Consider the following 17,282-nt stretch of genomic DNA (forward strand, 5'->3'; position numbering starts at 1 on the left):
AAACTAATATTTGACATAATTAATATTTAACGCAATTAAATATTTAACATCGTTGTTTGGACAAATAATAAATGAATAATACATGGCTCCATCAAAATTTAATTAATACATTGAATTTGAATCTCAAATAAAAGATTCAAAAGAAACAACATTATCCCGTGTGAGAAAGAGAGAGAGAGACATCGCATCGAAGATGAGAAATATTCAAATATTAAATTTTTATTTACAATAAAAAAATTCCTGAAATTAAACGAATCCATTGCTTCCGTATCCCCTTAATTTTAAAACGACAATCAAGCAACGATCAACGAAAACAATTAAGGACAATTATCGAATAATAAATCGAAAACTGTAAACGACGAATAAAATTTCGTTCGTCATCATTCGAACACCGAATCCTATCGAACGATATTTTTTCCCAAGCGCAAAAATATAACGAAGGAACTTGCAAATATTCACAGAACGTTGCACGATCATCTTCTTCGAAACTAACTATCGGAGAGCAACACGGTCAAATCCGACGTTTGACATCTCATCTCTGACGCCTCGCAAGGGGTGTCCGGAGTGTCCGGTATCACCAGAGGTTCGGTGATTTGGCATCTGTCACCTCTCCTACAAGATTTCACGATCACCTTAGAACCTGTGCACAGTCTCTCCACTTGAACACTCCTCCTCCAACCGGGGCCACGCGCCGATTCACTGTTGTTGCTCGATTTTCTCCGTGCAGGAGAGGAATGTGCGCCCCTATTCCCAACGAGCAACGAGCAAACTCGCCTCCAAACGTCCATTCCCTCCGCCCTTTTCTCCCTTCGCTTCTGCACGCTCTCCGTTTCACCTACCCCCGTTTTATCACCGCCACTCTTGCACAACTTCTCCACCTCGTTCGAGCATTGCTCCTCCTCCTCGGACGACGCGGCGCTGGCCGAATCTCTGCTGGCCACCAGTCGAGAAATCCTTGCGAGGAACGTGCCACCCCCCGAGGGGGCATCCCTCTTCCAGAGACGGGGAGACGCGATGCTCTTCATAGCCTCGACGATCCTCCTTTTCACCCACCAAATGTCCATAGATCGTATCTTCCGCACGGACGAGCGCCCCCTCGTAGCCGCCTCCTCGCCCGTGTTTCTCGCCTCGCCTCCAGTTTTCCTTGCACGGTTGTCCCGCCGTTTGGCCAGGAAATACGCCAGGCACGCCTGCGGAATGATAATAAAGCGGTTTTTTAGCGAAGGAATCCGGTGCTCGTTCGCGATTTAATTGGAGCGAAATGCACGAGGTGTTGATATATATTCGAGGGATATTTTCAGGGGATTAAGTGAAGCGAATAAAATAATTATCTTTAATAGAATCAATTTTCATAATGATAATTCATGAGTATCATCTTGTGTATGTGCAGAAATAGATCCATAAATGGCAAAGACTTTCGAGATCAAGTTTCACAATTTTCGAATCAATTTTATTCAACAACTCGAGCTCTCATTTTCAAGTTTCGCAAAAAATTTTGTCCCGATCGAAACGACGGGAGAAACGGGGACGGAAGCGATATTTAATTGAAAAAGGAACGACAAGGAATCACAGGAAATAAGAACGAGGGAGATATCTATTTTCAAAAAAGAGAAATTGTTACAGAAATTTAATTTATCTCCGAATATACGTTTTAAAAGTATTAGACGTTTAAAAAGCATTAGTAAAATTGATTTCGAAGTGTCTTTGGTGTGGATAGTGAACTGTTTATATAGAGTCTCAAGATCTATGGATGCACCAGTGTATTAATTTGCAGCGATAAAGTTGACAAACGATATTCGAGAGACAGATGGAAAGATGAGGGAAGAGACAGAGGTTGACAGATTATATTTCGTTACAATGGCGGGGAAAAAGTTTGCGGTTGCATTATACGGGAAGCTCCCACGGGATATGGTTTATAATGTAATTCGTGGCGGTTTCGTGCTTTACCGCCGCTACTTTAAACCTATCTCCGGATGAATTTCCGCCTGCTTTGGCGGCCGTCGTGGCCCGGAAGTTGGCCAACTTGCGTAGAATTGAATTTACAATATATATATATATTTCGCTCGATATCTTTCTTAATCACCTCATTCTTTCTTTTCTTTTCTTTCTTTGTATTTTCCAATAGTATAGAGTTGTTGTGATATATTTCATTTCTATTTATAGAATAATGTATAGAGTAAAATTAAAAAAATTTGGATTCATTCAGAGTCCATCAGATCGATGTATTTTAAGTGCAGAAACGATTATAAATATTCACGATCTTTCTCGTCGAATTCTTTGCAGGGTATAATATAATAATCCAATTTTAATCTAATCCAATCTCGGATAAGCAGTGGTAATACTAATTAGAATATTAAATTTTAAATGTGTAAAACTTTTAATCAGCTAGAATATATTTTATGTTTATTCAATCGGAAGATATTAAAAAAGAAAGAAACAAAGAAAGAAAAAAAGGATAGAAAATCAATGTTTTTTAATATTTCCGCGATATTTGAGCAAGATTCGAGGGAATTGAAAATTTGTTTAATATTCCATCATTTCTTTAGATTTTCAATTTTGTTGATTTCATTTTATTAGAATGTAGTATATAAAATTACTATTTTAACTCTTTCATCTGAGGATCTTAGGTTTCGTTTTATGGTGGTGGATGATTTTAAAAATGGGACGACGAAGAAATACTCGTGAAAAATGTGTTTTGTATAAATCCTTTTGTCAAGGCAAGTAATAGAAAGTTTGAGATCAACTTAAGCTGAGATTATTTTCTATCTACAAGTAAACTTTTTCCATTTAACGTACGTTTTATTTATATTATACGTACGTATTCACGTCACATAATACGCGATTTGAAAAAGAAATTGTTCCATCTTGTTAATAAGAAAAATACGGATATAAATATTTTCAATTTATATATTCAATCAAATCAAACGAAATGGAATTTTTTCTTTCTTCGAATAGTTTCCCTTTTTTCGGAAAACGTGTCATTCTCGATCATCCCGGCGAAAAAATATATATCTATATATTACATTCGTTCTTTTATGCGTTCACATGAAATTCGAATAGAAATTAAAATTTTTTTTTTTTAATAAATAAACCGAGGGGGGGGGAAAGAAAACGAACAAATCGAGAATCGTATCTCTCGATCGAGCGTACTCGTTAATAATATATTTCAGTAAATTTTAATGTTTACCGTGCAATTTTTTCCCCTTTCTTTCTTCTTTTTTATTTTTTTTATTTTTTTTTCAATAATGAACACTCGTGCGTGCATCCGGATCGAAATTAAACGAACTGATTATTATTTGCCATAGAAATATCTGTGCGCTTTTACGGGTTTACAGAACAAAAACATCGATGTAATTGAATCGTATTTCCCCGCGTGATGCAACATATTTTCCATTGGAACGAGAACGCGCAACTGTTGCCGTGTTTTTTTTATGCATATGTACAAATTTTAATTGACAGGACGAGTAATTGGATTTGCGTCGGTATTCGATACCGTCAACGGTACTTTTGCAGTACTGAACATATCGCTATATTCCGTGGCCCCGTGGAGATGTACGTATATTTTTAACTAGTTAAAAATACGAGTTGTTAAGAAATACAAGGATGGAGAAATAACTTTGGAGAATTTATACAAATTTATAAATTTATTGAAAATTGATTGAAAATTGATGGAGCAAAACGTGGTTGATTATTTTTAAAAATTCTCTTTTAATTGGTTCAAATTTTTTAATCGAAGATCATTCGTCTTTAGTTATTATTATATGAAACGAATTTCCTCCCGAGCATTCGATCAAAATTAACAGACTGAGGACCGGTTACCTACATTTCGTAGTTTAAAAATTGATACTGGAATCAAATTTACACGTTTTTATTTCTATTGTTACCAAAAAAAAATTTGCAAACGCTTCTAATGATTAAACGAACGTCAGTTTTACTCGCGAAAATAATAACTCTATTCGATATTTTTACGTATCAATTTTTATCTTGATACCCGAAATCGATACTCTTGAAATACGCCCCGCGTATTTTTTCCTTTTCGATATTAATTAAATAAAATAACATTAAAAAAAAAAAGCTCTCCTCGACTTTTGTCGTTCGAAATAAAAAAAAAAAAAAAAATTGAACCGGAGATGAAAACTTACCAAGATCGACAGTAAGACGAGGATAATTGCTGCAACGATGTACCAGCGATCGATCATCCATCGTTGGAAGCTTGCTAGGCTGGCGTCCGACAAGAGTAGTCTTCTCAAAGTTGCCAGCGGTCCGCTGGGATCCACCTTGACGAATCAAACGAATTAAACGTTGTCGAACAATGTAATTAAGATCGATAATATAAAGATGGGTAAAATATAAATGGAAAAATCTCTGTTCTCTGTTCCATCGAACTGAAAAACGTGGAGAAAAGAGGGGCTGGTTGTATTACCTCTCGACATCTTTGGAAGACGTCGCAATACCCATTGTAATCGTTGCACGGCGTGCCTGGTTTCGACAGCATGTCAGGAATATCGTAAGGCGCTGAATTCCATGCGAACGATGATCTGCAAAGAGAGGAATGGTACTTCTCAATGCTCGACGAGCTCGAGCTTGCTAACAATCCCGTTTCCCCTCGAGTTTTTTTTCCGTTGCGTGGATGATACGAAGGAAACGGAATGCGGATTCACGCGGATGCGGATGAAGATTCGGCAAGTTAAAAAATCCAAGGCAAAAGAATTTATCGTATTAACCCTTTGAGCGTTTATCGGTGTTAAAAGGAATTCGCGATAAAAGTAAAAGTTACGCGCAAAGAAATTTTTTATCAAGAGAATCAAGGTAAATATTACGAGATATTTTTATACATAATCTAAATAAATATTGAAAGATTGCTTATTTGTTGTATAGTTACTTTTCATACGATATATTTATTCTTTTTATATATATTAATACTTATTCTTTCCCACGCAAGAGAATAATTATTTTGTATTAATCGAGAGACAAAATCACAAAACGATCACTTTTTCATCGATCGATATTTCAAGTTATATTATAAAATAATAATATAAATCATTTTTTCGAGTATCGTCTCAGAATACAATTTACAAATACAAATACAGAATACATCATTAGATACACAAATTTGTATCGATCTTGATTTGAACGAACTTTTCACTGAAATCAACAATTAAATTATCCCATTCGAGGAGAGTGAGAAAATTGCTTTTCGTTTCAAGCGGGCGATGAATTACTGGGATGATGAAACGCTCAAAGGGTCGACCGATCGATAAACGGCAGTCGTCAAATCTCCTCGAATTATTTATTTCCCTAGTAAAAAGGTTTCTCCCTAGTAGTAAAAGAGGATAATTGAAACGAGTGGAAACATTGGGGCGAAACCACGTATCGTAGGGGCGATCGTCTCTCACAGGCATGGTTGATCCTCTCCTGCCAATTTACAGCAGAGTTCGCAGCTTTTGGTCGGGGGATCGTCGGGTCCCGCGATGCACTGACACGATTCCAATCCGTAAGCCAGGCAAATGCTCCCGGTACATTCCTGCAAGCAATGCAACAGACCGATAAAGTGTCAGCCTACTACCACTAGAATAAACCTCTAAATACGAGGTAATTTCCCAGTGGAGGGGATCTTTGAAGAGGGATAAGCAATTGGGGATATCCGCCACGAGGTTTTCTCCTTTCGTCGTTTCTCGTTGAAAACTGGACGAATCGCGTGGGAAACGTAATTACGTTAGAAATTGTGATACGTTTGTTCTTGGAATAAAATATTTAATTAGTTGATTCGAGGAGGATATTTGAGTTTAAGGGATCGATTTATGGAAAATTTGAAACATGAAAGTTTAAAAATAGGGTGTACATAGTATCTGTTAATAAAATTTATTAAAACAGTGGCCAATAAGGAAAATGTATTTATCGCGAAGATTATCGATCATCACCTTCTTAATCACAAAGCAAACAATTTTTATTTATACATCTCAAGTTATATGTAACTTCAACCCCTTATGAGACATTCCATTCTCGTTTGTTGAAACATCTTACAATACAAGGATTATTAAATTACTAGAAAAAAATAAACTAGAGAAGAATGATTATTGGATATCGAAACACGACTAAAGAAGAGGAGTTGGCGTTTCAGAAGACTAGTAAAAATATATTCGCAATATAGAAATGGAATATCGTGGGAATTAAATCTTTTCCAGGGATTATTTCTCGGAAAACGTGCATCATTACGTAGCACGTGGTAAGAACGAGCGTCGTTCGAAAACACAACGGCAAAGCAAATTGCAAACGGCAGCTGACTCGTCCCATCTCGGCTCGTTATTGTACTTGCAGATTAGAAAGCCAGTATTTCGGGAGGGAGGAGTATCGATTCGTAGCTGCCGATGCGTACTGTCGAATTGTTGCACGTGTGCGGCCTGAAGCGCGTTTTCAGCTTGGCTGGCTGTAATCCAATGTTTCTACTCGAACTACAGGAAATAACCTTGCGCCCGTTATCACCCTCTGTTCGATGTTCGTTTCGTAGACCAAGAAATCGATCTATCTCTTAACTTTTACCTTGGTCGACAATTTTATTAAAACGGTTCAGGATATTTTGTAAAGAAATACATACATACACAGAGGAATATTGGATGAAAGATAAATTGGTACGCGCATTATTTCTCAAATTTTATGATCATTTCTGTTCCTATCGAATTTATTTAATTAATTCTACCACGTTGAATCATACCTCGTAGATATATGGCTATCTATACGATAACCGAAAGAAAATTAAATCCAAATTGGCCATTGTAGAAAAATTTCCGGGCAAATTTTCAAAATCAAAATCGACCGATCCCTTTAATTTCATTCCCCCGAATTTCGAAAATCATCCGTTCTATATCTTCCTCCCCGTGGAATTAATTTCGAAACGAAGTTGAAATTTAGTGAAAAAGCCAATCCGTATTCTCGACACGCGGGGAATCATCCGATCGAAGATGCGAGCAAGGAATGTCTCTCGAGATTTCGAACGACAAATGAATGCACTATCGCACTCGATCCGAAGGATATTTCATTCCTCGATGTGCGTGTGCACGCCAACCTCAAAGCCTTAAATCCACGCTTCAAAGCGCGTAGGAAAATACCACGCGTACGTTTCGAGATCGTTTCCCCGCTGGATTTTTCTCCCCAAGAACGAGAAGCAATCTAGGACCAACCATACTACTCCGGAGGAGAGCGGAGAATTTGCTCGTTTTTTTCGAATCTCTCTGCGGATTTATTCCCAAAGTCGTCCACGAGATGGAAATTTAAATGCAAATATCTTGTCAAAAGGGAGAAAGAAAGTTTATTGTTATATTTTTTGGAGATTTGTTGGTAAATTTTTCGGTTATTGATTTTGACATGAACGTTTCTTTAAATATTTCTTCTTCTCGTTGATCGTCGTCCGATGATACGTGCTTCGTCGTGATTATGGAGTAATCGATTCGTGTTAGATCCGGGAAATGGTCGGCCTTCGATGAATAAGTAACTAGGCGAGCAGCTAGTTTCGCAACAGGAAATCGTAAGTTGGTAATATTTGATGTAACCATTTTAGTTTGGGAATTTTTATTAGATTTTATAGGAGAGAAAAATTTTCGATCAAACTTAATCTTTTATCGACTCAAGAGGGGGATATCGATTTTTTCGATCGATTTTCTAAAGAATTTGAATTAAAAGGCGAGATTATCGTAATGAATGTTCAACTTTCTTGTTTTCGCGATTCTACGATTCCCTGATTCTCAATCTATTTCTTATTATTTCTTCTTCGTTAAATTTATAAAAATCCAGACGATTTGATGAAACAAAGTAATTCGAAATTATTTATATACCATTTTCAAAAGCTTTCATCAATCGAATATTCAACCACTACTATTCTTTAATTCATCTGATTATTTGCATAAAAATCCGCAATTTGATTATTAGCAAGATGCAAATCGCGGGGAAAAATTTGCGTTAATTCGACAGAGGAATCGACCTTTCCTCTGAACTTTCGTACATGAGCACGTGAAACCACCTACCCTGTTGTTGTTGCGAAGGTGTCCCGAAGAGGATGTTGGAAATTCACAGGATGGGAAAGGAATGACGTGTAACAAGAGAGAACGGTAGAGGAAGCATGTACACTCACCCCCATGTAGCAGACGTATTCCTCGTTGCATATGGTCTTGTTGGGCTTGTTGATGGATGGCGGACACTGGGGGCTACGCCCGTCGCAAAAGCTCGCGTCTCTGCAACCGTTGTCGTCCCTGCACTTATCGCCGTTGCGCAGGGTGCAACCGGATGTGCAGCAAGGGCCCTGGAAACATGGCGAGAATGAACGACGCCGCACCGCTGTACATTCACAGTGCACACACAGGAGAACACACGCGAAAGAAACGCGTGTCCAGTTGTGTGGAACGTGTGTACGTATCGTTTGTTTTCCCTTTTTTCCTTTTTTCCAGATCGTCGAGAAATACGACTGAGCTGTGTGTTCGCGCGCGATGGATGCGCATCGCTTTGAAAAGAGAGGGAGTTCTCGTTGTGGGAACGCTTTCAACGTTTATATCGGCTTTCAACGTCTATATTGTCCACGATATACGGATCTTTGGAAATCTTCTCCGGAACGTAACCGCGAGACACTCCGTTAGATAGATTCGGAAATAACGATTTGGAAAATGGATTTTTTGGAAGAAAGAAAAGGTATTTTAATCGCGTTAAGATTATTTTTTACATTACGGTCTGTTGTTATTGATTTGGTGCAAAGATCTTTCTTAGATTTTCCATTGGTTAATTTTTCGAGGGATACGCCTCTTCTCGATGTGTTTTGCTGTTTAAAAAATAAATTTGTTGAAATGAAAATTGTTAAAATTGAGATTTTGGAAAAGAAGGAGTCTTCCTGCAATTTTCCATTAATTGCCAGTTTATAATTGCTGACGATCGCGCGTGGCTTTGTCCGATCGAAAATTCATGATTTACCAACGTCTGGCGCAACGCACGGTTGTTGTTTTTTTTTTTTTTTTTAAATTCGGCCGCTTTGTAGCGCTCGTTAATTTATTTTCGGCCGCTCGTGTGTCGATGATAATGCGCGGTCCAGTTGGAACGCGTTCCACACTGTATTGTGCGAGGCCAGGAACAATATCTCGATTTTTCGGCCGATTTTCTGGACAGAACAATGGGCAACATTGTACGCGCCCGAGAATTTGGGGCAATGCGATATCAAGACCCCCTCTCCCTTTATTTTTATTTTTCTTTCTTTTTCTTTCTTTTTTCTTTCTTTCTTTTTAATTCTTAATTTTCCTATTTCGCTGTAGCTTTCTCTCTCTTTCTCCTTTTGTTTCTTCTTTGAGAAGATTTAAACTATTATACATTTTTCAGGTATTTTTACTTCTAATTCATTTCTAATTCATTTGCGCGGTTATTGGGATTCACTGTTATTTATCCCTTTTTCGGGAAATTTCTTTTTCAATTTTTTTAATTGCTCTGTTGTGCCGTGCTCGCCACGCTTTCAATCGAAAATTCGCGGAAAAAGCGAAATTTGTATTGGATCCCATACATATTGGAACACGAATCTCTGGGACAACGGCACTTTAGTAATCGATCATCCTATCCAGTATATAACGCGATAAAATTTACGATAGTTGTACAAAAAAAAAAAAAAAAGAAAAAAAAAAAGGTTCGCTCGATGTCACGTCGATCGGTGTACGCATGACTTCTTGATATTTTCCGTTGTATCACGCAAACATTGCCGATATATCAATGTGCAATGTTCATATCGAAACTCGAAATATAATATTCGTATCAATAACTTAATGTATCTTTGCAGAAATCCACAAATCGTTACGATTTCAATGCTTGATCAAGTAATTGTAATTATTATATATGCATATAGTCAATGACACGTGGTAGCATACAGTAAACAAATAAATCGAAATTAACCGGTAAATAATGACCGATTAATAGGTACATTAGACACATATTTGAATTGATTATAGTGCTATTGATATTGAACGATATTATGGAATATATATATATATATATGAAAATATATTTACTTCTGATAATTATACGACAAGAATTTGTATATATTATTCGTAGGAAGAGGTTCTCGATTAATTTTCATTGGATTTATAGATCAATGTCAAAGTTAGAACGAGATTAGAAAATAAATAAAGAGGAATATATAAATTATGTTAAATAATAGATAGATGTATAAAAATTTCTGCATCGAAATTTTTTTTATTAAAAATCTAATTTATTTCTTCTATCACGATTAATTTTATTCAAATTTCAACCGTCCAATGGGATTGAATCCAATCCAATCTTTCATCAATTTTTCAGATTTTTACGTATATAAATTATCAATTTATCGTTATAAACGGTTCACAAAATCTATTCGTGGCAGCAATAATGAATATTTATGGAATTCAAAGAGCACGCAAAGCAGAAGTTTTTCAGACTTTGTCGAGATGATACGTGCAAAAGTAGTTTTGGGAAGGGCACAAACTGTTTGCCAAACCGTGATTTCACGCTTGGAAAACTTTCACTCTGATTTTCTTTATAACTTTGCAACCGTTTCGATAAATATTCGAAGAAATCGAGTATCGTTTCACGTTGGAAGATCGATACACGAAAAATCTTTCCGGGGAATCGGATTGTTGAGGTTTTTTTTCAGACGTTTCGAAAGCGTTTCAGCGATTAAAGCGTGCATTAAAGACGTTGTGCTCGCTCGAGAAATCGTGATTCCTCCTCCCGTTCTCGCCACCAACTTTACGAGATCCCCGGCTTTCCATCTGGGAAATTGCTGTATCTGCAATTACACGCGAAACACTCAGGCGGATGCGAGGAAAATTCAAAAGTACCGCCGTGAATTTCTAAGAAATTCGCAATCCAGTTCGACTATTTCGAAAAAAAAATCTTCCCCCTTCGACTTTCACGAAATTCAAATGGACGAATTGATGAATACGCGTATGATTTCTATTTAATACGCGATGATATTTGATGTTCCAAGACAAGTACAAAGGTGTACAAAAATATCGAAGTTTACTTATTAACAATTTAAATTTGCTTAGTTATCAAGAAATTTAGAGATTAATTAAAATGGTTCCATCTTCGTCGCATTGTTCCATTTCTCACTTCATCTAAAATTTAAATTGCGTAACTTGATAAATAAGTTTCAATATTATCACGTATCAACTTCACTTTCCTTTTCTTTCTTCTTTCTTTTTGCCTCTAAAATCGACTCTTCAAAAACACTCTATCTTCGAATAATAATGCACCAGCATTGTTTAACAGATTAAAAGTAAAATTTAAACGATATTAAATACGATCGATCAATCATCGCGATGATTTCATCCAAAAATTTCCCTCTTAAATGTCCGACAACTTACGAAGTTTGAGAGTGCACCATGTAATCGATGAGGATTTCCCATCCAGGGAAAAAAACACCACCAAAAGGTCACCCTCCCTCCCTCCCCTCCCTCCCCTGCAGCCAATATCTCCTCGTATCGAGAAACTTGGGGAAACAGCAGGGGCACAGGGGATCTCGTCGCTCGACAATTTTCGATTTAATTAAATCGAGGGGCAGAGGGTGGTGGATCGAGGGAGGGGGCGGGAAACGTTTAAGCGAATCGAATGATTTTCGCTTAACGTCCAGATAAGAACGATCCACGGTTTGAATATCTGATAGAGGGATACCCCCGTGGGATCGGCAGTCGATGCTTGGAAAATAAGGTTCCCCGGTCTGATACGTTTTCCGGTTCAACGAATTGGCACGGAGAGAGAGAGAGAGAGAGAGGGAGAGGGAGAGGGAGAGCAGCGGAAGAAATTCGATGCTGATGCAAGTGGATGTTATTCTCGGTGTGCGTGCATATATCAGGAAATAAATAACCCGATGGAAAAGTGCATTCGGCCTGAATGAGAGAATATTACACCAGAAAGAAAAATCCTGGCACTGGTTTTCTAAGACTGTTTTCCCTACCGGAATTCCTACCGATCTCTCGCCACGTAATTTTCTAAATAGTGTAGAAAATAAAAGTATAATGGTGTAGAAAATAAAAAATAATGAAGAGTGTAGAAAAGAAGGAAGAAGGAAAAAAAAGGGAAAGGAGAGAATGATGAAAGATGAAGAGAAAGGGGGGAGGAAGGGGTAGAGAGGTTCGCCAATTACAGATTCGAAAAGATTTTCAATTTCCTTTCTAAGAGTCGACGGCGTTTAATCGCGCCCCTTTATATCTGGCCTCCTCCCTATAGAGGAATAGGAATGCCTCATTCCAAGTTGGCGATTAACGTTTTCAATCAGAGGGGGATAAGACTTATCTCTAAACGGCTGCGAAGCTGCAATTCCCAACGAGATTTAGGACTTGCCTTAATGCCCCGACCGTGCCGGCAATGTCAAGAGTCTCGCCCCTTTTATTTAGGCCCTATCTCTGGATATATTCTTAATTAGAAACGATAAGGGGTATCGTTTGGCCGTCGAGTTCATCTTCGAGGGTTACAATTTCGAGGGGAGGGGAGAGGGGTTGAAATTTAAATTGTCGAGAAATATATCTTCCTGGCTTCATCGCTTCATCACAACCTCCACCCTGTGTTTACGTAATCGTACATCCTGTTAATTCGAGGGGGTGATAAGTCTTATCTGGTGTATCATAATTTGAGCAGAGAGTTTCGCCATTGTTAATTTGGCTCATAGTTTAAGGAGTACAAGATTTCTCGCAGAGGGAAGATTAGAGTTTCGATCGTTTTTCGTGTTTATTTTGTAGATTCTTTTTTTTTTTTTTTGAAACAGGTTTATCTGCGATGAAGATTTTTAAAAATGAGAATACAGTAGGAATTTTTCGCAATTAAGATTCTTTTTAAACATATTCTAATAATTTTTCGTTTATTCACTCAAATGTAATGGAAAAAAATTGAATCTTTCCAAGATTCGATACAACAATAGCGGAAGTGATTATTGTGTGATACACGAATCTTGGTTCGACACTCGCGCTTGGATCGACGTTTACTTGTATGGCGAACACGTAATAATGAAATTTGAGGAGCTCTCTCTTGCCAGCAATCTTACACTCGCGCTGAATCTCGGCCCTCGAAACGTAATAACACGGTGTGAAACGGATCAATTTATCGGATTTCAATACTTTCAATAGGGAGAATCTTGAAGGGGACGGATGAAGGAAATCATGAAACTCCGTCTTGGAGTAATTGCCGTTACAGGTGTAACGAAATGTCGCGGTTAACGAAGCAAGGATATTATACGAATCATCCTTGATGAAATTCATCCGGTTTGTCGGAGCTTGAGCTATTTTCCCTGGTCGACAGGGAATTTTCATTCCCTTTGATACTCGTCACGTAAATAATTGCCTCTTTCTTTTCTATTTTCGAAACAATTGTTTCCAATTGTTAGGTCGAAAGAAAAATTTCGTCAAAGAGATTTAATGCTTTTCGACGATTATGGCCTATAGTAGAATTTATTAAATTTCTGGTAAATGTTTCGTATCTAGGGAAAAATTTGTTTTTAAGATAATTGTTGTCTCCAAAAAGGAGATATCCATCGTGAAAAATTTATTCATTGATTTTAAAACTCGAAATAATTATTCGAAATTAAAATTGTTGTATAATTTTTCAATTAATTACATAAAGTACACTTATATCTTTGAGTTATACTACTTGAATATTGAATACGGTTTCATTTCATTTTTTATTAATAAGTTCATTGAAGCCTCATCTTAATATATTTTTCGATTAACCAGATTATCGTGTTAACAAAATTTAAGATATTTAAAAACAACTTTGAGCTATTATTATCATGCATTCTTTTAAAACAAAAGGTATAAAGAAAATTGTCATATCTTTCATCGATTTAATATTTAATATATCCGTATAGATATTTCAACCGATTAATCCTACTTTAATACGAGGTAAGCCAAGTAAATGAACGACGCTGATATTCATCATCGATATTATTCAGAGTGTCGCGTTTTTTTCCACGTGGCAATAAGAATAAGAGATGACGATCCCGTGAGATTTTCCCAGCGGAAAATGAGCCACGTGTATAGGTGTCACGATTGAAACGAAAATGTATGCACGCGTGTCCATGTGCTTTGAAAATAGAATGCAAGAGATGGATTCATTTTACCGAAGGAAGGAAGGAAGGAAGTCGCGTTATCGCTCGTGCTTCGAAGGAGAATTGAATCTCTCTCGAGATGAATCTCTCGTTCATATTCGTCAAAATGTTTTCGAGAGTCGCGTCGGTAATTTCTTCTTCCCTGTAGACCAAAACAAGATGACGATAATCAGCTTTTGCTGCGACGCAAATTAATAGGGAATATTATTTCAAAGCAAGATCGTTAACTTTATTAGAGATTGATTGTTCGACGCTATAAATTGTGTCGAAGCTTCAAAATCTCTTATCAAGTCATCACCATTATCGAAACTATTCAGAATAATTCGAATCTGTACTCTGTACGAGATATGACAATATCTCAAAATATTAATCAAAGTTTTCACCAAAAATAAATTTTTTTTATATATATATTAGGGGAGATTTATTATTATGGATTTTTATTGGAGATATTCAGCAATATTTCTTTTCGAGCTGTATCACTTGTATATACATTTCTACTTTTAATTTAAAACAGTTGAAAATACTTTGTTATTTAATCTTCTAAGTTATATTGAATCGTCATTAGAATATTCGTACAGCGTTTGATCATCATCGTTAATCTTTTCTGACAAATTTCTACACGAATAATTCAGTTTGGAAACTTTTTTCTTTGATCAGTTTTATTTTTCGAATTCTCTCGCAAAAAGAAGAAAACATTATTATTTATATGATCGTGTCTCAAGTCTCATCATTCTCCAATTATCGCTCTACCGCGATTAATAAAATTATATACTTTATAAGGACGAAAAATGTGAGGATGCATCGCCTATTAATAATCTCGAGACCTCGAATCCTGTTTGAAAATAATGCACCCTTCCCTTCCTTATACCGCAGCTACGTGTTTCCATCCCCGCAAACATGCTCTTTCCGCTTTATCTTTCTAGTACCCGGTTGTTTTCCTTTCCTCCGACTATTTATCTTTCTTCTTTCACCGTCCCCCTGTTTTCTTTCCTCACTAGCAGCTCGTTTCCCCTCCTCCACTCCCCTCCCACTCTTTCCCTCATCAGTCTCGACCCCGCACCTCCTTCGTTATCTTTCTCAATTTTTTTCTCCTCCTATTCTTATTCCACCCTTCCTCTTACGAGCTTAATGTCCACAGTTTACCTCCACCGCCTTGCTTCCTCCCTCCGCCCCCTCCCTCCCCCGCCCCTTGTTTATTGTCCTCCACGTTCAACTTTACTCGGAGAGAAAGAGGAGAGAGGAGAGGAGGAGGAGGGGGGGAAAAAACGTCGTCCATTCGTCTACGTCCTCCAAGTTTCGCGAATCTACGTGTTTTGCATCTGGTACTTCTCTCCGCGTGCACCTAATGCATCCGAGAGAACGATGCCATTTTGGTATTTTCGTTTTTCACTTGCTTCCCTTCGAGTCACGCCTACGTCTATCTAGATCTCGATTCGTGATCCTTCTCATTTTTTCCTATCTTCCGTTCGTCTCTACTCTCCGCTTATCGAAAGACGTGGATGCTAGCAATCCACGCGTGCAACGATAAAATTTAACGAGCTCCCTCTACCGAGATATGATATGATTTTCAGATGAAATAATTTTTTAGAGACGAGCTGTTTTTTAAATATAGTATGAAATTTAAAAATTCAACAATACTATATATAGTTTAAATATTTCGATACTGCTTGGTGATATTCTTGGTGATATTCGAATTTTATTGAGATATAAGTATATAAAGATACTCTCGATCTGGAAATGATTATTCGTAAAAAGAAAAAAGATCCTTGACTAATTGCATTCGATTGTTTGATGGAAAATCTTTGAACATAATTCAACAATATTATATATATATTTTAATAGTTTAAATATTTCGATACTGCTTGGTGATATTCTTGGTGATATTTGAATTTTATTGAGATATAAGTATATAAAGATATTCTCGATCTGGAAATGATTATTCGTAAAAAAAAAAAAAATCCTTGATTAATTGCATTCGATTGTTTGATGGAAAATCTTTGAACATAATTCAACAATATTATATATATTTTAATAGTTTAAATATTTCGATACTGCTTGGTGATAATCGAATTTTATTGAGATATAAAATATATATAAAGATACTCTTGATCTGGAAATGATTATTCGTAAAAAAAAAAAAGATTCTTGACTAATTGCATTCGATTGTTTGATGGAAAATCTTCGAATTCGATCCTTCGAACATAATGAATTCCGAGCTCGCGAAACAAAAGCTGAATACGTCGAAACGAAGTGTTTTAAATTACAGTCTATTCACGATTTCCACGCGTAATAATTAGTAGCCGTGCAAAGGAGACGAAAAAAAAAAAAAGAAAAAACGTAGCAATTATCACGTCGGTTGAACAATACCCGTGTAATTCTTCTCCACGATTGGAAATCTCGTTACAGCAATAAGAATTTCCAAAGTTCAGAGCATTAATTAATGGCAATATTATGAAGAAGAAAAAAGATCTAAAATCAGATATAACAAGATTAAAACGTCTTGCAACGATCTCTTTAAGATCTCTCATAGATTTATCGCATAGTTTAAAAGTTATTCGTATACAAATTTCGTAAATAATTCTAATTACCTTTTATAATTTCCTCTTTGACTTTTGAAATTAAATTCCCTAATTCCTAACTTCTCTCGATTAAATGGTAAGGCAAGGAGTTAACTGTCTCCAATTTCTCGCTGAAGTTTCCTGGAAGGGACGAAACCAATAACAGACGTGTTGATTTCAATTCGATTGATTTGTTGAAGCAATAGTATTAATAGAAAATAGATGGAGGACGATGTTAACGATACGGCCGAAAATTAAATCGATCCTTCGTGTGTTTGCACCTTGTCGATAATAACACGAAATATATCCGGGAACTGGAAGGAAACTAATTCACAAGCCTCAAGTTCACTCATGGCCGTCCGTGATGGAGTAAATTTGTTGGAGCGCGAAGAATCGTACATGTACGAGATTGCAGTTTCCAACACGAAGCACACCGTCATCGAGAAAAGTGCTTTGGTGAATGGGCTTGTATTCAGAGAGCCATTATTGTGTTGTGTTTTCAGCCGGTGGGTGTAAGCTCAATATTTAACTAATGCTTTCTCCTACCTGTTTTCCTTTTTCTTTCCATTCTCTCGTTGTTGTTATTTCATCCCTCGTTGAATCGTTGGAATCTTGTGAAATATATATTT

General features: G+C 36.8%; 1 protein-coding gene across 1 annotated transcript in view; it reads right to left on the reverse strand.

Annotated features, from left to right (window-relative positions):
- Positions 1–230: 230 nt before the first annotated feature.
- Positions 231–17,282, reverse strand: part of LOC122719607 (disintegrin and metalloproteinase domain-containing protein 10-like) — a 154,989-nt gene continuing 137,937 nt past the window's right edge. The window contains exons 12-16 of the mRNA XM_043945557.1: positions 8,126–8,293; positions 5,397–5,524; positions 4,424–4,538; positions 4,143–4,277; positions 231–1,190 (exon numbers count right to left, since the gene is read on the reverse strand). Of these exons, the coding sequence (XP_043801492.1) occupies positions 489–1,190; positions 4,143–4,277; positions 4,424–4,538; positions 5,397–5,524; positions 8,126–8,293 (1,248 nt within the window). The 3' untranslated portion in view covers positions 231–488. The remainder of the gene's footprint in view (positions 1,191–4,142; positions 4,278–4,423; positions 4,539–5,396; positions 5,525–8,125; positions 8,294–17,282) is intronic.

The sequence above is a fragment of the Apis laboriosa genome, unplaced genomic scaffold, assembly GCF_014066325.1.
Source record: "Apis laboriosa isolate Shangri-la unplaced genomic scaffold, ASM1406632v1 scaffold87_cov151, whole genome shotgun sequence".
NCBI classification, from domain to species: domain Eukaryota; kingdom Metazoa; phylum Arthropoda; class Insecta; order Hymenoptera; family Apidae; genus Apis; species Apis laboriosa.